Source organism: Heterodontus francisci, chromosome 16, assembly GCF_036365525.1.
Source record: "Heterodontus francisci isolate sHetFra1 chromosome 16, sHetFra1.hap1, whole genome shotgun sequence".
Classification (NCBI taxonomy): domain Eukaryota; kingdom Metazoa; phylum Chordata; class Chondrichthyes; order Heterodontiformes; family Heterodontidae; genus Heterodontus; species Heterodontus francisci.
Window position 1 is genome coordinate 25,170,660 of NC_090386.1, and position 15,810 is coordinate 25,186,469.

At 43.9% G+C, this 15,810-nt stretch overlaps 1 protein-coding gene across 1 annotated transcript in view; it reads right to left on the bottom strand.

Annotated features, from left to right (window-relative positions):
- Window positions 1–3,198, bottom strand: part of tfap2c (transcription factor AP-2 gamma (activating enhancer binding protein 2 gamma)) — an 82,770-nt gene extending 79,572 nt beyond the window's left edge. Inside the window, exons 1-2 of the mRNA XM_068048765.1 lie at window positions 3,060–3,198; window positions 335–775 (exon numbers count right to left, since the gene is read on the bottom strand). Of these exons, the coding sequence (XP_067904866.1) occupies window positions 335–775; window positions 3,060–3,107 (489 nt within the window). The 5' untranslated portion in view covers window positions 3,108–3,198. The remainder of the gene's footprint in view (window positions 1–334; window positions 776–3,059) is intronic.
- Between the last annotated feature and the right edge of the window lie 12,612 nt (window positions 3,199–15,810).

Here is a 15,810-nt window from a genome sequence, read left to right on the forward strand (position 1 = left end):
CAGGTAAGCTATCGCAGTATTTTTACAGGGGGCTGGGGGCCGGGTGGGGCGAACTTTCTGGACAGCTTTCCCCTCTGTGTCTCTCGGTCTAAATCCCAGGATATCTGCATCCCCAGATCTCTGGCTATTCTGAACCAGCGCTGCCGCCGAGGCACCCTTCAGCCGCCCCCGTCTTGTATTCGTTCCGACATTACAAAATTAAACAATTAAAGGTTAATTTGCAGTGATTTATTTTCGAAATAATGAGAAATGCATTATTTAGTTGCTTTTTTTTCCCCGGATACTGAAGAGATAATTAGCAAAACATTGAGCAAAGAATGAAGGCTCGGCCTACCTGCACTTCCTCCATGGCGTGCACCACATCGTGCATGTTCAGGTTTTCTGCCAAGACCGTGTCCATGTGGTGAGCCCCGGGGATGAGGATGTCCGGGCGGCGGATCTCCCTCCGGGGATCCAGTGCGGACAACTGTGCTGCCAGCCCGCCGCGTTGGTGGTGAGAAAGTGCGGCCTCTTGGTTCTGGCGGCCCGGCCATCCCGAGTGTTGTTGTTGCTGGTGCTGGTGCAGGGCGTTGAGAGAGTACGGGTCACTCAGGTGAGAATAGTGGTCGGAGGATTGAGTGTAGGCGAGGGGCTGGTACGGAGGGGGAAAGTAGGGCGGCTGGAACTCAGAACTCGGGGTATGAGACAGAGGAGGAGCTGCGGAATACAAGTGCTGGGTAATTGCCCCGAGCTGGGGCAACCTCGGAGTCCCATTGCTGGTCCCATCGTGTCGTTCCTGGGGAGACAGGCAAATTCAGGTTACTGAGGATCTGAAGTCTGAACACGTAAAAGACAGTAAACGGCATCTGTTGTGCTCGGAGGCTCTTTAACAAGACTCTGTATTACAGCGTTATCCTTAATAAACTACCCCCAAATCAGTCTGTACATTTTATATACACTGCTTTCCTCATGAAATATGTATTTAAAAAGTTAATGTTCTAACTTTAATTCATCGAGATCCCTGACCAATCTGACACTGATGAATTTAGTGCTGGGGTATCGAGGGAAGAGAATTGCAGTTTAAATATTAGAAGCTGGGGAATATCCTGGGGAACTTTCATTTCCTAATAGTGACCAAACAAAACAACCCCATTTTCCTCCAAAAGCTCCAGCCAGCTATCCCCAACCAAAAAGAAATTCACTTCCATCCGCACTCCTCTCAAGATAATTGATCAGATTTTCATTAGTCTCTTAAATGTAATAATGCATTTTAAATTATTGATTCAACTCTTGCAGCATAACCCTCCCATTGCCTGCCAGCTCACTAAATCGTGAGTTTTCTGTAAGAAATTCACGAGTGGATAATTTATTCATCCACAATTGTTTCCAATCGGATGTGTTTTCAGTATTTAATAGCACAAGCACCAAATGTGATATTGTTAAATCGCAGGCACGCTCTGCACCCAGAATGAAAGCAAATTAACGACTTATTTATTTGATATATATTTGAATACTAAACATAGGCCAAAATAACATTGCTAAGAGATTTCCTGACAGCAGGTTAAAACACACACACTGGATCCCAAATGGTTTGTATTTGCGTCAAAAAATAATGAAAAATTAAAGTTATAATTTTCCAGAGTTTGGAAACCAAAACACAGCAACTGCTAAAAAGAACTTGTACACATTCTTAATCTCATGTCGATCAGATGTAACCTCCGAGACACCACTTTCCATTATGAGCAACATTGAGCGACAACAGTGCGTGACTCAAACTAGATAGCAACCGTTTCATCTTCCCGCAAAGTCCGGAATTAATGTGGGGTTGGCGGCGACACGAGAGAGTGAGCAAGACGGCGGATGTTCCTGAAAGCATAGAGTTGCAAAGATGAGTCAGTGGCTCAGATTGCTTGGGGAATGTTGTGAAAGGTGCCAGACACGACGGGATACACGGGAGGGGGGGGGGGGTTAGATATGGTGTCATTCCTGTTACCCCGACAGTTAATGAAGAAAGGCGGCTGGTAATGCAGAGTGAAGCCGGCCAATATCTGCTCGGTGTATTAAATTATATACTTTGAGTGGTAGAAAGTGCTGTCCCGATCCCCGAGACAAGGCAGTGACTAAGTTACCGACTGCGAGCAACAGTGAAGGATCCTTGATCGCCAAAGAAAAGGAAAACGTGGAGTGGGAGAAAAATTAGGGAAAGAGGCACCTCGGGGCCCTGTTCGATGTTGCAGGGAGGAAGGAGATGATCTGGGCTCACGGGGGGTTCAATCCTGTGGGGCCCATGAGTCTGAGTGTCAGGTATCTGTCAGTCCCTGAAAGAAGGGGGTTTGTGGTCATTGAACAGTTCCCCTTCCTGCCCCGTTCCTCTGCTTTCCCGCAATCTCTCCAGCGTTGGCTTGCTGTGAAATTCCCGGAATTGCTCACCAACTAAACCAGTCAAACTGGATGGTCAAGTCCGAGGCCCTGGGTGCTGCTTTCATTGGGGAGCTCAGTGTCACTGGGCGGATACTGCAATGCCTTCACTCCAGTCTGTTGCTTGCAAAATGTTACCGACCGACCAGAGCCCCGTTTACCCGCGCCTGTAATCTCATCTTAAAAAACACAATTTGCACCTGTCTGAAAATTATCTATTTAAGAACGAAAGGCCTTGAAAAAAAACGTCCATTTTGTTGAAATTACGCAATCGGTTGGTATAAAAGTTCTAGCTGAAGAATATTGGGCTCCGGATGTCACATTAAAGGTGCGACCCTCAAAGGTTAGGTTCCCGGACATTAGTTAACACAAAAGGATGAATGAGATACGAACGATGAAGGAGAGGATTATAAAAAGCTGTAAGTCATAAAACTGCCAAAACTGGCACTGGAATTTAATCAGACATAACTTCTCTATCACATTTCTAACGTTGTTCGCTCAGGCACTAAGGAACCAACTTCACTCAAGTCATTTAGAATGTTACATTTGTTACATTTAGAAAAAAGGGAAGGTGTCTGAGATCGCCCGGAGTTAAAGCGATTTACACCCCCCCCCCCCCCCCCCCGATCAATGCAGGTCACCCGTTTTGAGCTCATTCTCACCTCGCAATCTTCTTCATACTTGACATTGTCAGCTAATTTCCACAACATGTTTTGTCCCCGCGGTGAAATAAACTCAAGAGCAGCCAAGCCTCACAACCCAAGGAGGCAAAGTATTCAGTGATATGAAACCTCCTGCTGTCTCCCTCTCTCTGATCTCCCTCTAATGGTCAATGCTTCTTGGCTGTGCCGCCAATGAGTATGTAGCTTGACGGGCGGATAGCGTCAGGAATCTCCGCCCTGGGGGTGGGGCTTTATTGCCCAACGTCATGTCAACGCCGAGTGATGCAATCGACCCATTGACCAACCACAAGCCTCCCGGCGAGGGGAGGCGGTATCTGCTTCAGATGGGTTTTTTCTGATGGGTGTATTACTGAGCAGTCTCTCTACATCTTGCATAGAAAGTAGTTGACCCATCCAACTCTCATATTCCATCATTCAGCATTGAGCCGCCTTTTCATTTCAATGTGCTTTGCAGCGCTCCCATTCTAAACCCGCGGAATCCCACTCCAGCTTGGAAATCAGTTATACCACTGCAGTAACTCCCTAATTACACAAAAGGAGCCCTTTCACAGAACCTTGACCGATTATCCGTTCAGGGGGATCTATTAGATCTGATCCATGATCCTACTTGAAATGTGACAATGTTGACGGGGTCACCGAGTGGCTTTTGGAGACATTTATCAACTCCTGCCGACAGTTCCAGGTTCAGCTCCCTGCTCATCCATCCACACTGCCAGTTCCATCCCACCACTAGTAACCCATGTCCAGTCTCACTCTGACCCCTCCGTGACCAGGTCTGATTCCCTCATGAGGGTTTTCCGGTATCTCACTTTGTAAAAATAATAAATCGAAATGTTAACTCCGAGAATCTCTCAGCTAACAGTTGAGGAGTACTTGGGTTATGGGATTTGGTGCATTTACGCTGAAACTCCCTGCTACTGGATAAACTACGAGAATCAGTTGGAAATGAAGTCGCTGGGGAATTGGTAAAAGCTGCCCCATCATTACTTCATTGAAAGTCGTTTCTGAAGACATCAGGACAGGCGGTGAGGTGTCACAGCGAGCCGTTCCCCAGTACCACTCTTTACCTGAAGAACAAATACACTCCAAAAGTTTCACAGTGCCTTCTGAAAACTTCTTCGGGATGTTTTTAAGGGAAGGGGCAGAAGGAGGGAGAATCACCTCGCAACTGAGGATGGAAATGGGAATATTTGGACGGTCTCCAGGTAGGAATCGGATTACACAGTCCAGTTCCAAGCTGCTTCTCCTTTGCTGACTGCACCAAATGTGTCCCGTGGAGAGAGATCGATTGTCCTCCACTTAGAGACTCCATGGAGCAAATCCTTCTGTCCCCCTTGATAACAGTTCGTGTGCTGTCAGGTTTTCATTATAAAAGGGTCGAGTCGGAGTGCAAAAGCGATCTGGGATATACACACACTGTCCATTCCCCAGTCTCTGTGTAAAATCTAGAAGTATTATTCAGGGGAGATGTGTTCACAGAATTGTTACAGCGCAGAAAGAGGCCATTCGGCCCATCGTGTCCGCACCGGCTCTCCGAAAGAGCACTTTTCATATTTCCTTCAACGTACAACGGCTGACAGCCCACAGGGTCAGCTTTGAGCCTGGACTGCTGTCAACTGTTAGCCTGAAGTTCGCATTAACGAGACAGATTGTTTGCTTGGATTAAAATATCCCATTTACTTCTAAATCAGTCGGTGTTGCAGAATTTACAGTCGCTAAGATACCGAAAGGAAACTGCTGTAAATGTGCTCCCCCAGTAATGCAGTATCTATCTGCAAGAATTCGCCTTGTTACTCTCTAAAACTGCTTTGAATTTACTGCCCTTATTTTTAATTATAGGATTACAGATGGCCTTAATTATTGTTAAAAGGTTTTCAGTAAACAGCTTGCCGTTTGCTGTCTGTTGTTTGTAACTTGTTTTAATGTCCCGGGATTAATAGTGCTTTTGTTCAAGAGTTTTACATTATCTACACTGCTATATTCATAGAGAAATAGCAATGACTGGCAGGAATACTTGGCTAGATTTTTAACAGGAGATATATAATCCCGTTTCCCAGCCTCTTTCCCATTTTGTTAGTCTTTGTTTCCAAATACTTAGTCGAGTCAAATGAAATTTCAGCCGCTTGCCTGAACGGTTACTTGGAAAGCATTGCACAGATCTCTGCGTGAAAAACTATTTTTCTATATTCCCCCTTCGTATCTTCAGCTAGTACCCTCGGTCTGTGCCCCTTGTTACTGATTCACCAACCAGCCGAAACAGCCTTTTGCTACTTACCCTCTGAATTTTTAAAACTTCGATTAGATCCAACCCCCCGCACCTCCTTTAACCTTCTCTGTTCGAGTGAGAAAAGCCCGTGTTTTAGACGCGTTGCCTAACTAAACAATTAAATCCGAATTACTATACAACCTGGTATAAAACGTCTCTGCATCATTTTTACGGTTCAAATATCTGCTCAGCACGGCATAAAGTGTATTATGTATACACGCTCCTAGATGTATATGTAATATTGTGCGGTGATATATAACTGTATATTGTCCTGGACTGTCGTAAATAATTAATTGTGGATTATGTTAAATTATCTTATATAGGTTTAAATTGTATACATCTATTGTACGGTATTAAATTATAGCATTGAAATGTTTTGCGTTATATTGCATTGTATTATCCGGTACTATGATATATTGTTATATTTCATAATACTGTACAGGGTTTTACTTTTTTCTGTATTATATGGCACTCTATTGTATGTTGCTGTTTTATATATATATTTCTATCTGATCATGACGTATTATTCTATATTATACATGAGCGGTGTTATACCGAGATCTCACTGCAGTGATACACCAGCGTTCCTTTTGCAGTTATTAATACTGCCTCTCCTCCTGTCTCTTCTGCACATTAAAAAGGTGCTTGGTGAGACAAAGGGCAAAATAACAGCTGTGCTTTCATAACATGGGTGTTATATCCAGATATAACACATGGGTAGGACTTCGTCACCATTGAGAGTATTCGGGAAATTGGCGAAATGTAATTACTGGAACTCAATATTTAAAGTCCAGCCCAGCGGCCAATAAAGCTCTCTAAACACTCGAGAACTGACTGCTGACACTGTGTCTATAGAGCTGAAAATTCAGCCCCCTGTACCTGCTAATGACCAGCGACTTAGACTCTCCTTCCTCGATAATAGTCTCATTACCATTTTTGGTGGAGTCTATTATGAACTGAGCCGTTAACAAGCGGCATTGTCCTATCTGGGGAATTCCATTTGAATTGCAAGAAAACAGTTTCAAAGTCGCTTAGAGGGTTATTCAGTGATTGGAATCAGCGAACCCATGCAGCCTTTTGATAAGACTCAATTCCCCCACGCTACTTAAAGTTTGGAAACCGTGTAATTAGATTGTATCAAATTCCTGTCTGCGCTATTTATTAAAGAATATCACCAGGATATCCCAACGCGCAGTCACTAATTCTCACCGGTCGCTATGAAGAAAGAAAGAGGAAGGGGAGAGATGGTGGGAGGGGCATTTAGGGATTCCCTTGAAACCCCGAACGGTGGATCTGAGCAAACTCAAACCAGAGGAACTCAAAGCTCTGCGTTTGTATTGATTCATTGGTAAACAACCAGTGCCCAGTTAAATGCAGTCATTGGTACAGAGCTCCCCAAATGTATCAATCAAAATATGTTCATATATTAGGGAATATCTGTGTCTGAATTCCTAGATATGAAGAGGGGGAAATTAACTGCAATTTCTGGGCAGCTTTTCCCATTATCGCCCGATTAAAAATAATTTTAAAGGGCGTTCTCTTTAACAACCACATCTCGATAGCTTTTTTAAAAGAGTAACATGTATTGTGTCCGGTTTATTATTAGGGGCGGACTCAACTTGCAGTGCTAGTGAGAGGTTCGTTCAATATGAATGTGAATTGTTCGCCATCCTTCAATCTACAGATGGAACGAAAGCTTGGGGGGGGGGGGGGGGGGGGGAGGGTCAACTATTCTTCATGCTTTTCAGTCCTGCTTTCAGCCTGTGGAAGTGTCCTGCACTATGGACTTTGGTTTTTAAGTATACAATAGTTTGTCACTGCATTGGCAGCACCAAGACTAAAAGTGTTAAATTGTGACGACATGTGGCACACACAAGGCTTGTATTCCCTTGAGTATGGAAGATTAGTTAAGGTGTTTAAGATGATTAAAGGTGTTGTTAGTGTAGATGGAGAGAAACCATTCCTGTAGTGGCTGAGTCCAGAACAAGTAGAACATTTGAAAACTGAGACTGATGGATATGTGTCCGGCAAGGGTACAGAGACGACCAAATGAATGGTGGAACAGGTTCAAAGGACTGAATGACCTACTCCTATATTCTTATGTTTTCGCATCTCTGTATTCATTTCATAGAATGATACAGCACAGAAGGAGGCTATTCGGCCCATCGTGCCCGTGGAAGCTCTTTGAAAGAGCTTCAATTAGTCCCACGCCCCCTTGCAATTTTTTTCTTTTTCAAGTATATATCAAATTCCTTTTTCAAATTTACTATTGGATCTCCATTCTTTCAGGGAATTAATTCTGTGTCATAACAACAACGGTTTGTAGAATATAAAAACACAAAACTAATTCCCTTAACAAACTTCTTGCAATCTACCAAAAATCTACCAAACGTAACACAGAGCAATGTGAAATATAACTCTCCCCGTACTGTTCTCTGGAGGGGTATTCACCTGTCAACGATGTGGGGGGGGGGGGGGGGGGGGGGTGGCGGGGGGGACGCGCGTTTTCCTAATCTTTCATTTTTTTACGGCCATTATGCTGACATTCTTTGTGTGGAACTATTACATTTTTGTGCTTCCCCCAAGGGGTTCGATGCACTTAACTTTAATCACATGATCTGTGAACGGGAGTACTGTTGTCACACCGTCAGTAACCGCAGAGAGCGGCCAGAAACAGAGAATGTTGTATATTACCGACTGTTTTCAGCAGGTGTTCGGAGCCGTGTTTGAATTATTCACCCTTCACCAAGCGGGTCTTTCCCAGTTCCATTTCAGGCTGCGGTGATTATAAAACCCTACTCGAGATAGGCGCCCCTAACCCTCTCCTCCCTTTTAAATACATCTGTTTCACTGGCGGGATCTCAGAGCTCCCTGAATTCCTCCTCATTATTTTAGGACGAAACAGATCAGAAAGTTAAAACCTCGAATGTAACTGGAGCGCAGCTGGGAAGGTTTCGGTGTAGTAGCCCCTGTCATTCGGTGTTTAATTACAAAACAGTCTTGTCCATCTATATCCCACGCTGATCTTTTTAACGAATAAACCCTGGTCCATCACACCTTCACCTCCTCCAATACCCAGTGTGTTGGACTAAAGGGGCAGCTTTTACCTTCTGAACAAAGCATTGCCCCAAACGAATTTAAACAAACCCAACAGATCATCCGGCTTTAAATCAACAGGCAGTGGACATTGTAAATCTTGTGCTCCTATTTTCGTGCAACTCGCCGTCAAAATGATATCTGATTGGTCGCCTTGGGATTTTTCCCCCCTAAATTGTCCTCCGGTGTATTTTTTCTCTGTTTTCCCCCGTCCTAAGACAACGTGTTGGTTGGTGGCGGAGAGCAGCAGATGGTGTTCAGAAGTTATGTACCAGTATAGGTTTTTGCCTGCCCTTTTTCGTATGTTCGTATGTCTGATATAACAATTATTTCATAACGGCCTAGCTACCTTTGAAATGGAACTGTAAGATAATGATTAGTGAAACTCTAGGCCCTCTGACAAAGTAAAGGAAATGTGTAACTGTGAAGATTTCAGTTAAACATAGCAAGTGTAAAAACTCAACAGCCCGCGTTATATCAATGGGTCACTCCTGTTAAACGAATACGTGGGTTTTGCATGTAAGGATGCTTAAAACTGTTAAATGGACATCGACTGACCCTTTTTACCCAGCTTCAGACACAAACGAATCGTCAATTTCAGACTGAAAATGTATCTGTGGGACTAACGCAGTGAAAGCCGGCCCACTTTGCAATTCACTTAAATATGATCTAACCGTTTATGCAAAGTAATATATCATCGTTTCGTTTACATTTAACTAGTTTACATAACATATCGGTTAGTTACTCGCATTGGAAGCGCTCCCCTTTGAAATGTGCTTTTTCTCTAAAAGCTATAGTTTATGGTATGTACAGGAACCTCCGCCCTCACAACGTGTTCCCCAGTTATCAAGCTCGTAATAATGGTTAGAAAACGGCTCAATAACAGACGGAAGCTAATCGCAGCTCTAAATATGACGGAGAATACGCTGCTAGTAACCCTATACAACCTGACTCCTGCTCCTTTCAACACTTTGCTCTTTTAAAGTTGAAAAAGTATATCGTGCGTGTTGGCAGCTCGGGGACTCCTGCTGGGCCCGTTCTCGAACCGGGTTCTCCTAGTTCCTCTCCAGTTGACAACTTTATTTTGAAGTTGCAACTTGTTGTGAGAGTTTGTGGGGAGGATAGGCCCGGGGAATTAGCAACGAGTAACAGTGTGTCAGTGATCAATTGATTGAGCAGGCACACACACACCCAGCACCGGCTGTCCGCTGGAAAGATCCCGTGTTTGATCTCATCATAGACCGGGTGCCGGGGGGAGCACTTGTTGCAGCTGTTGGGAGCCCGCATCAGGCGGGATCGCACCGTGCACACAGCAGGCTCACTTTAGGGCAGGTTTAAGGGGGACATTTTCTGGGATCCGAGGCTCCTTGGGGGCGAGGGGCTGGCGTGTGGCACCGAGCCGTGCCGTGCCGAGCTCATTCAGTACATACAAGCCCTCCTGGGCCACAGGCAGCCTCAGCGCTCTCTCTCTCTCTGTGCCAGTACATGAGATACTAGGATATCGAAAGCTCCCCTTCGAAAATGAGACCCTCCCTAGGAATATAAAATGGGACAGTAAGTGAATTAAAGTTTAAAGTGATCCCTCCCCTGTACCCTCACTGTACAATCCCACCCCCCAGCACTGAAAGCCAAGCCCCTGAGCCCCTTCACTGCAGTGAATGGGAGGTTAGTGTCCACATACCTGCCAGTCGCCTACTTTCCCCAGTAAGGACATACTCGGTGCTCGGCCAATGCTGCAACGTGGAGGAAGGAACCAGTGAAGGCGAGAAATATTTCACTCGCTCGAACCCTGCGCGACTGTACCTGGGCGAGACGTGCGCCTGCGCATGGCAGCCAGACCCACCTGGCAATCATTTACCTGAGAAAGAGTGGGGCAGCCTGTCGTCCCAGAGACACGGCTCCTCTCCCCTGTGGTTCACCCTTTTGTTTCTACCTCTTGTCATTCAATTCCATCGATAGCCCCGTTAAAGAGACGATGGTTTTCCCTTTGTTAAGCACAGGCCTGCACGCATTCCTCCTGCAATTCACACTCATTCTGCTCAATTGGCGCTGACTGTAAACAGCCAAGTTTAATTCCCTCACCAGGGGAAATCGAACCGAGATCCAGCGAAAGGAACATTATCGAGAAAAGGGAGAAACACCAAAATAATTACAGCCAGCATTTATTCAGAGAAACAGCTGATTTGTAACATGGTTTTGCGTAAGAAATCCTCAGTCTTTCATACTCTTTCACTCGCTGTTTGTCACTGAATTTCCCTTCCTCAGTCTGTCACTCGTTCACTATCTCCATTTCTCTCTGACACTATGTTGTTCCCATGATTTATCTGTTACTCTGTATCATTTACTGTCACCCTATTTCACTGCTACTCTATCATTTCCTTGTTGTCACTGTTCCTCTGTAAACCTCTCTCTCAGCACAGGGACCACCCGCTGCTCGGCTGCTTATCCCTTGCTCTAAGGCTGACATGATGTCGGAATGGTTAAGAGCTGTCGTCTTGATGAGAAGATAACTGGTCAGTGATCCAAACTTTTCCAGCTAAACAGCTGGAAAGCAGACGCACGCCATTCCACGATTGACTGCATGCTCCCTAAACTCCAGGCCGGAGCCATGTCCTTGTGAGCTTCAGGAAGGAAGCAGAGAAACACAGCTGAAGCACCTGTTCAGGTATATCCCTGTTTCCCAGGAGGGGAATGCCGGTCAGTCAGAAGCTTGCTCTGAGGCCAAGCAGAGAGATACCTACAGTCTTCAGGGCCCGTGCAATGCGCAGCTCATTCTGTGCTCAGATCCCACAAGTCAAGGCCTGGATCCAATCATACATAAGAACATACCAAAATACGAACTAGGAATAGGCTATTCGGCCCCTCGAGCCTGCTTCACCATTCTATAAGATCAGGGCTGATTTGTTTGCGGACTCAACTCTTCGTTCCTGCCTACCCCCGATACCCTTTGACTCCCTTGTTTGTCAAGAATCTGTCTACCTCTGCCTTAAAAACATTCAATGACCCTACCTCCACAGGGGAAGAGAGTTCCACAGAATCACGACCTTCTGAGAGAAAAAAATTCTTCTCATCTCTGTCTTAAATGGGAGAACACTTATTTTTAACTGTGCCCCCTAGTTTTAATCTCTCCCACATGCTTTCAGCATCCACCCTGTCAAGTCCCCTCAGGATCTTACATGTTTCAATAAGATCACCTCTCATCCTTCTAAACTCCAATGAATACAGACCCAACCTGTCCAACCTTTCCTCATAAGATAACCCTCTCATCCCAGGAATCAGATGAGTGAACCTTCTCTGAACTGTTTCCAATGCAATTATATCCTCAGAGAACGTTACTCCAGCACATCCCCCATCCCACTGCGAGTAGACCCTGGTCAATGCTCAGATTCATGCCCTGGACCTATTTATACCTGGATTCACAGGCCCTTCAGATATTTGATCACCATGGCAATGTTCACAGACCATTTCACACATTTTCAGAAAGTGAGTTCCTAGAAAGCAAAGGTCTGAATTTGGGTAGCAACAGAGAGGCCAGGATTTTAAGATGATCCTGGCGCTGCTGCGATGAGGGTTCAGTGTGCTGACCCCCACTCCCCCTCACCCCCATTCGGTGCCCAGACTCATCCAACTAGCACCTATTGTCAGCTGTTAGTGCCTGAGTCATTGAGAGCTCAGTTTCCAGCAGCTCTGCATCCCTGGTCTCAAGTCAATGAGTTCTGAGGAAGGGTTTGTTAACCTGGCCAATTTCTCCACAGAACCGCAGTGTATAGCAATCTTTGTGTGCGTCTGGTGTCTGATTTCACTGATAGCACATTTGCAGATCTTGGAACAGGGAACCATGGTGGTAGCTTTACAGGCCAGTCATTGAAGTTCCAAGAGGATTCAGTCAGTGATTTCTACTCACCTACCAGAAGCGCCCCAGGTAAGACAGGAGGCAGTGATGTTCCCCATTGACTTAACCGTGTGACCGGTGCAGTTGGAAGGTTTATGTGCTTTTGGAGTGCCTTTGTAATACTTATGTGCAAATAGAAAATATTGCAATGAATTTGAATAAACTGCATCGAGAATTAATCACGCACAACACACTGATGTGTTGGTTTACACACGTACAGACACTGTTTGTAAACTAATATCGGTAAATAATGAAGGCACCCTAGGTAGCAGTGATCATAATATGATTGAATTTTACATTCAGTTTGAAGGAGAGAAGAATGGGTCTAAGACTAGTATTTTAAACTTAAATAAGGGAAATTATGAGGCCATGAAAGCAGAGCTTGCGAAAGTGAACTGGCAAATCAGGTTACGGGATATGTTTATAGCGATTCAGTGGCAGACATAAAAGGGGATATTTCAGAATTGTTATGAGAAAGAGGTCTAGGGTTTCCTTTCAGCCATCACCTGGTCTTACCATAGCAGGGTTTAATTTTAAACACACCATGTTTTTAGTTCCCCCTTGGTGAATCCTTGTCCACCGCTTTCAATTATAAGGCAAAGAAACCAGCACAAACAGGTTTTCTTAGGTTTAAAGAAAACAAGATTGAAATTTATTAAACTCTAATTCGGTTGATGCCTACGGATACACGACATGCCCATGCTAGCATGCATACATGATACACACATGCAAATAGAGACAGAAAAGAGCAGAAGAAATAAAGTGGAAAAAGTTTGAGGCAATATTTCATTACAGTTCTTCGAGCTCACTGTAGAGCCCTTGATTGTAGGTAGATCTTGCTTTTCATTGGGGCCCAGTATTCTTCTTAAACCTTGTTCACTATAGAGACTTTCTCTCTTGGGGTTCATGTGTCTTCAGTGGATTCAGAGGCTTGTGAGAAAGAGATGGGAGCAGACAGGAGAGATCTTCTCAGTCCAGGAGCAAACAGTCTTTCTGAGTTCAAACTCTCCGTGGCTAGTTCAAAAGACCCTGGAACAGCCAATTAGTCATGTGACCAGCTGCTCTACCCAATCTGTATTGTATCACCTTAGAAGTCTCTGGAATGCTCCTCTTACACACAATACCTGGTGATCAAGGTCCATTGTGGGTTGAATGTGTCAGGAAATAGTTCTTCGTCCTTCCAAACACTGTCTGTTAATATGCAAATGTCTTTTCCAGCCATGGCTGATCTGTTTAATAAGTCCTTTCTTCACTTCAATAACAGTTTAAAATCAATGTTCATGACAAAATTGATGTGCCTCATTCTTGGCAGGTGGGGGCCTAGCATGACAGAATACACAGAATAGATACATTCTAATGAGAAAGAAAAATTCCAAGGGGAGGGCCCATTATCTGTGATTAACTAAAAAGTTAAAGATTGTATCAAACTTAAAGAAAAAGCATATAGTTGCACAAAGACTGGTCAGAAGATTTGACAGAATATAAAAAACAGCAAAGAATGACTAAAGAATTGATAAGGATGGGAAGATTAGAGTATGAGAGAAAGCTAGCTAGAAATATAAAGACAGATAGTAAGAGTTTCTATGTATACTTTAAAAAAGGAAAGCATTAACAAAGTGTGTCTGGGGAATTAATAAGGGAAAAAAAGGAGATGGCAGATGAATTGAACAGGCATTTTGCATCATCTTTAATATTGAGGATACAAGTAACATCCCAGAAATAGCTTTAAATCAGGAAATGGAAGGAAGGGAGGAACTCAAGAAAATTACAATCACCAGGGAAGTAGTACTAAGCAAATTGTTGGAGCTGTGGGTTGACAAGTTCCCAGGTCCTAAAGGACGTCATCTGAGTGTCCTAAAAGAAGTGGCTAGTGAGATAGTTGATGCATTGGTTTTAATTTTCCAAAATTCTCTAGATTCGGGGAAGGTTCCGTTAGATTGGAAAATAGCCAATGTAACTCTTTTATTCAAAAAGAGAGGGAGACAGAAAGCAGGAAACTACAGGCCAGTTAGCTTAACATCTATCTTAGGGAAAATGTTAGAAGCTATTATTAAGACATTATAGCAGGGCATTTAGAAAAATTCAAGGTAATCAGGCAGAGTCAACATGGTTTTTGTGAAAGGAAAATCATGTTTAACCAATTTATTGGAGCTCTTTGAAGAAGTAACATGTGCTGTGGATAAAAGGGAACCAGTGGATGTACTGTACTTAGATTTCCAGAAGGCATTTGATAAGCTCATGGTATAGGGGGTAACATATTGGCATGGATAGAAGACTGGCAAGGTAACAGTAAACAGAGAGTAGGAATAAATGGGTCATTGTCTGGTTGGCAAGATGTAATGAGTGGCCACAGGGATCAGTGCTGGGGCCTCAACTTTTTACAATTTATATAAATGACTTGAATAAAGGGAATGAAGGTATGGTTGCTAAATCTGCTGATGACACAAAGATAGGTAGGAAAGTAAGTTGTGAAGAGGACATAAGGAGGCTACAAAGGGATATGGATAGGTTAGGTGAGTGAGCAAATATCTGGCAAATGGAGTATAATGTGGGAAAATGTGCAATTGTCCATTTTGGCAGGAAGAATAAAAAAGAAGCATACTGTCTAAATGGTGAGAGATTGCAGAGCTCTGAGATGCAGAGGGATCTGTGTGTCCTAGTGCATGAAACACAAAAGGTTAGTATGCAGGTACAGCAGGTAATTAGGAAAGCTAATAGAATGTTATCGTTTATTGCGAGGGGAATCTAATACAAAAGTAGGGAGATTATGCTTCAGTTATACAGGGCATTTGTGAGACCATATCTGGAATACTGTGTGGAAAATTGGTCTCCTTATTTAAGGAAGGATGTAAATGCATTGGAGGCAGTTCAGAGAAGGTTTACAAGACTAATACCAGGATTGAACGGGTTGTCTTATGAGGAAAGATTGTACAGGCTAGGCTAGTATTTTCTGGAGTTTAGAAGAGTAAGAAGTGACTCAATTGAAACATATAAGATGCTGAAGGGTTTCGACAGGGTGATGTAGAAAGGACGTTTTCCCTTGTGGAAGAATGTAAAACTAGGGGTCACTGTTTAAAAATAAGGGGTTGTCCATTTAAGACAGAGATGAGGAGAAATTTTTTCTCTCAGAGGGTCGTGAGTCTTTGGAACTCTCTTCCTCAAAAGGCAGTGGAAGCAGAGTCTTTAAATATTTTTAAGGCAGTGGTAGATAGATTCTTGTTAAGCAAGGGAGTCAAAGGTGATTGGGAGGTAGGCGGGAATGTGGAGTTGAGGTTACAATCAAATCAGCCTTGATCTTATTGAATGGTGGAGCAGGCTCGATGGACCAAGTGGCCTACTCCTACTCCTAATTCATATTTTCGTAAATTATACAGCTAGTGTATTTTAATCTCCAGCCTTGCTTCTGGTTGCTCTGTGTGAGCATTCTAAGAGAGTGAAAGCGTCAGATTAATGAAAGTTTTATTGTAACTAACACC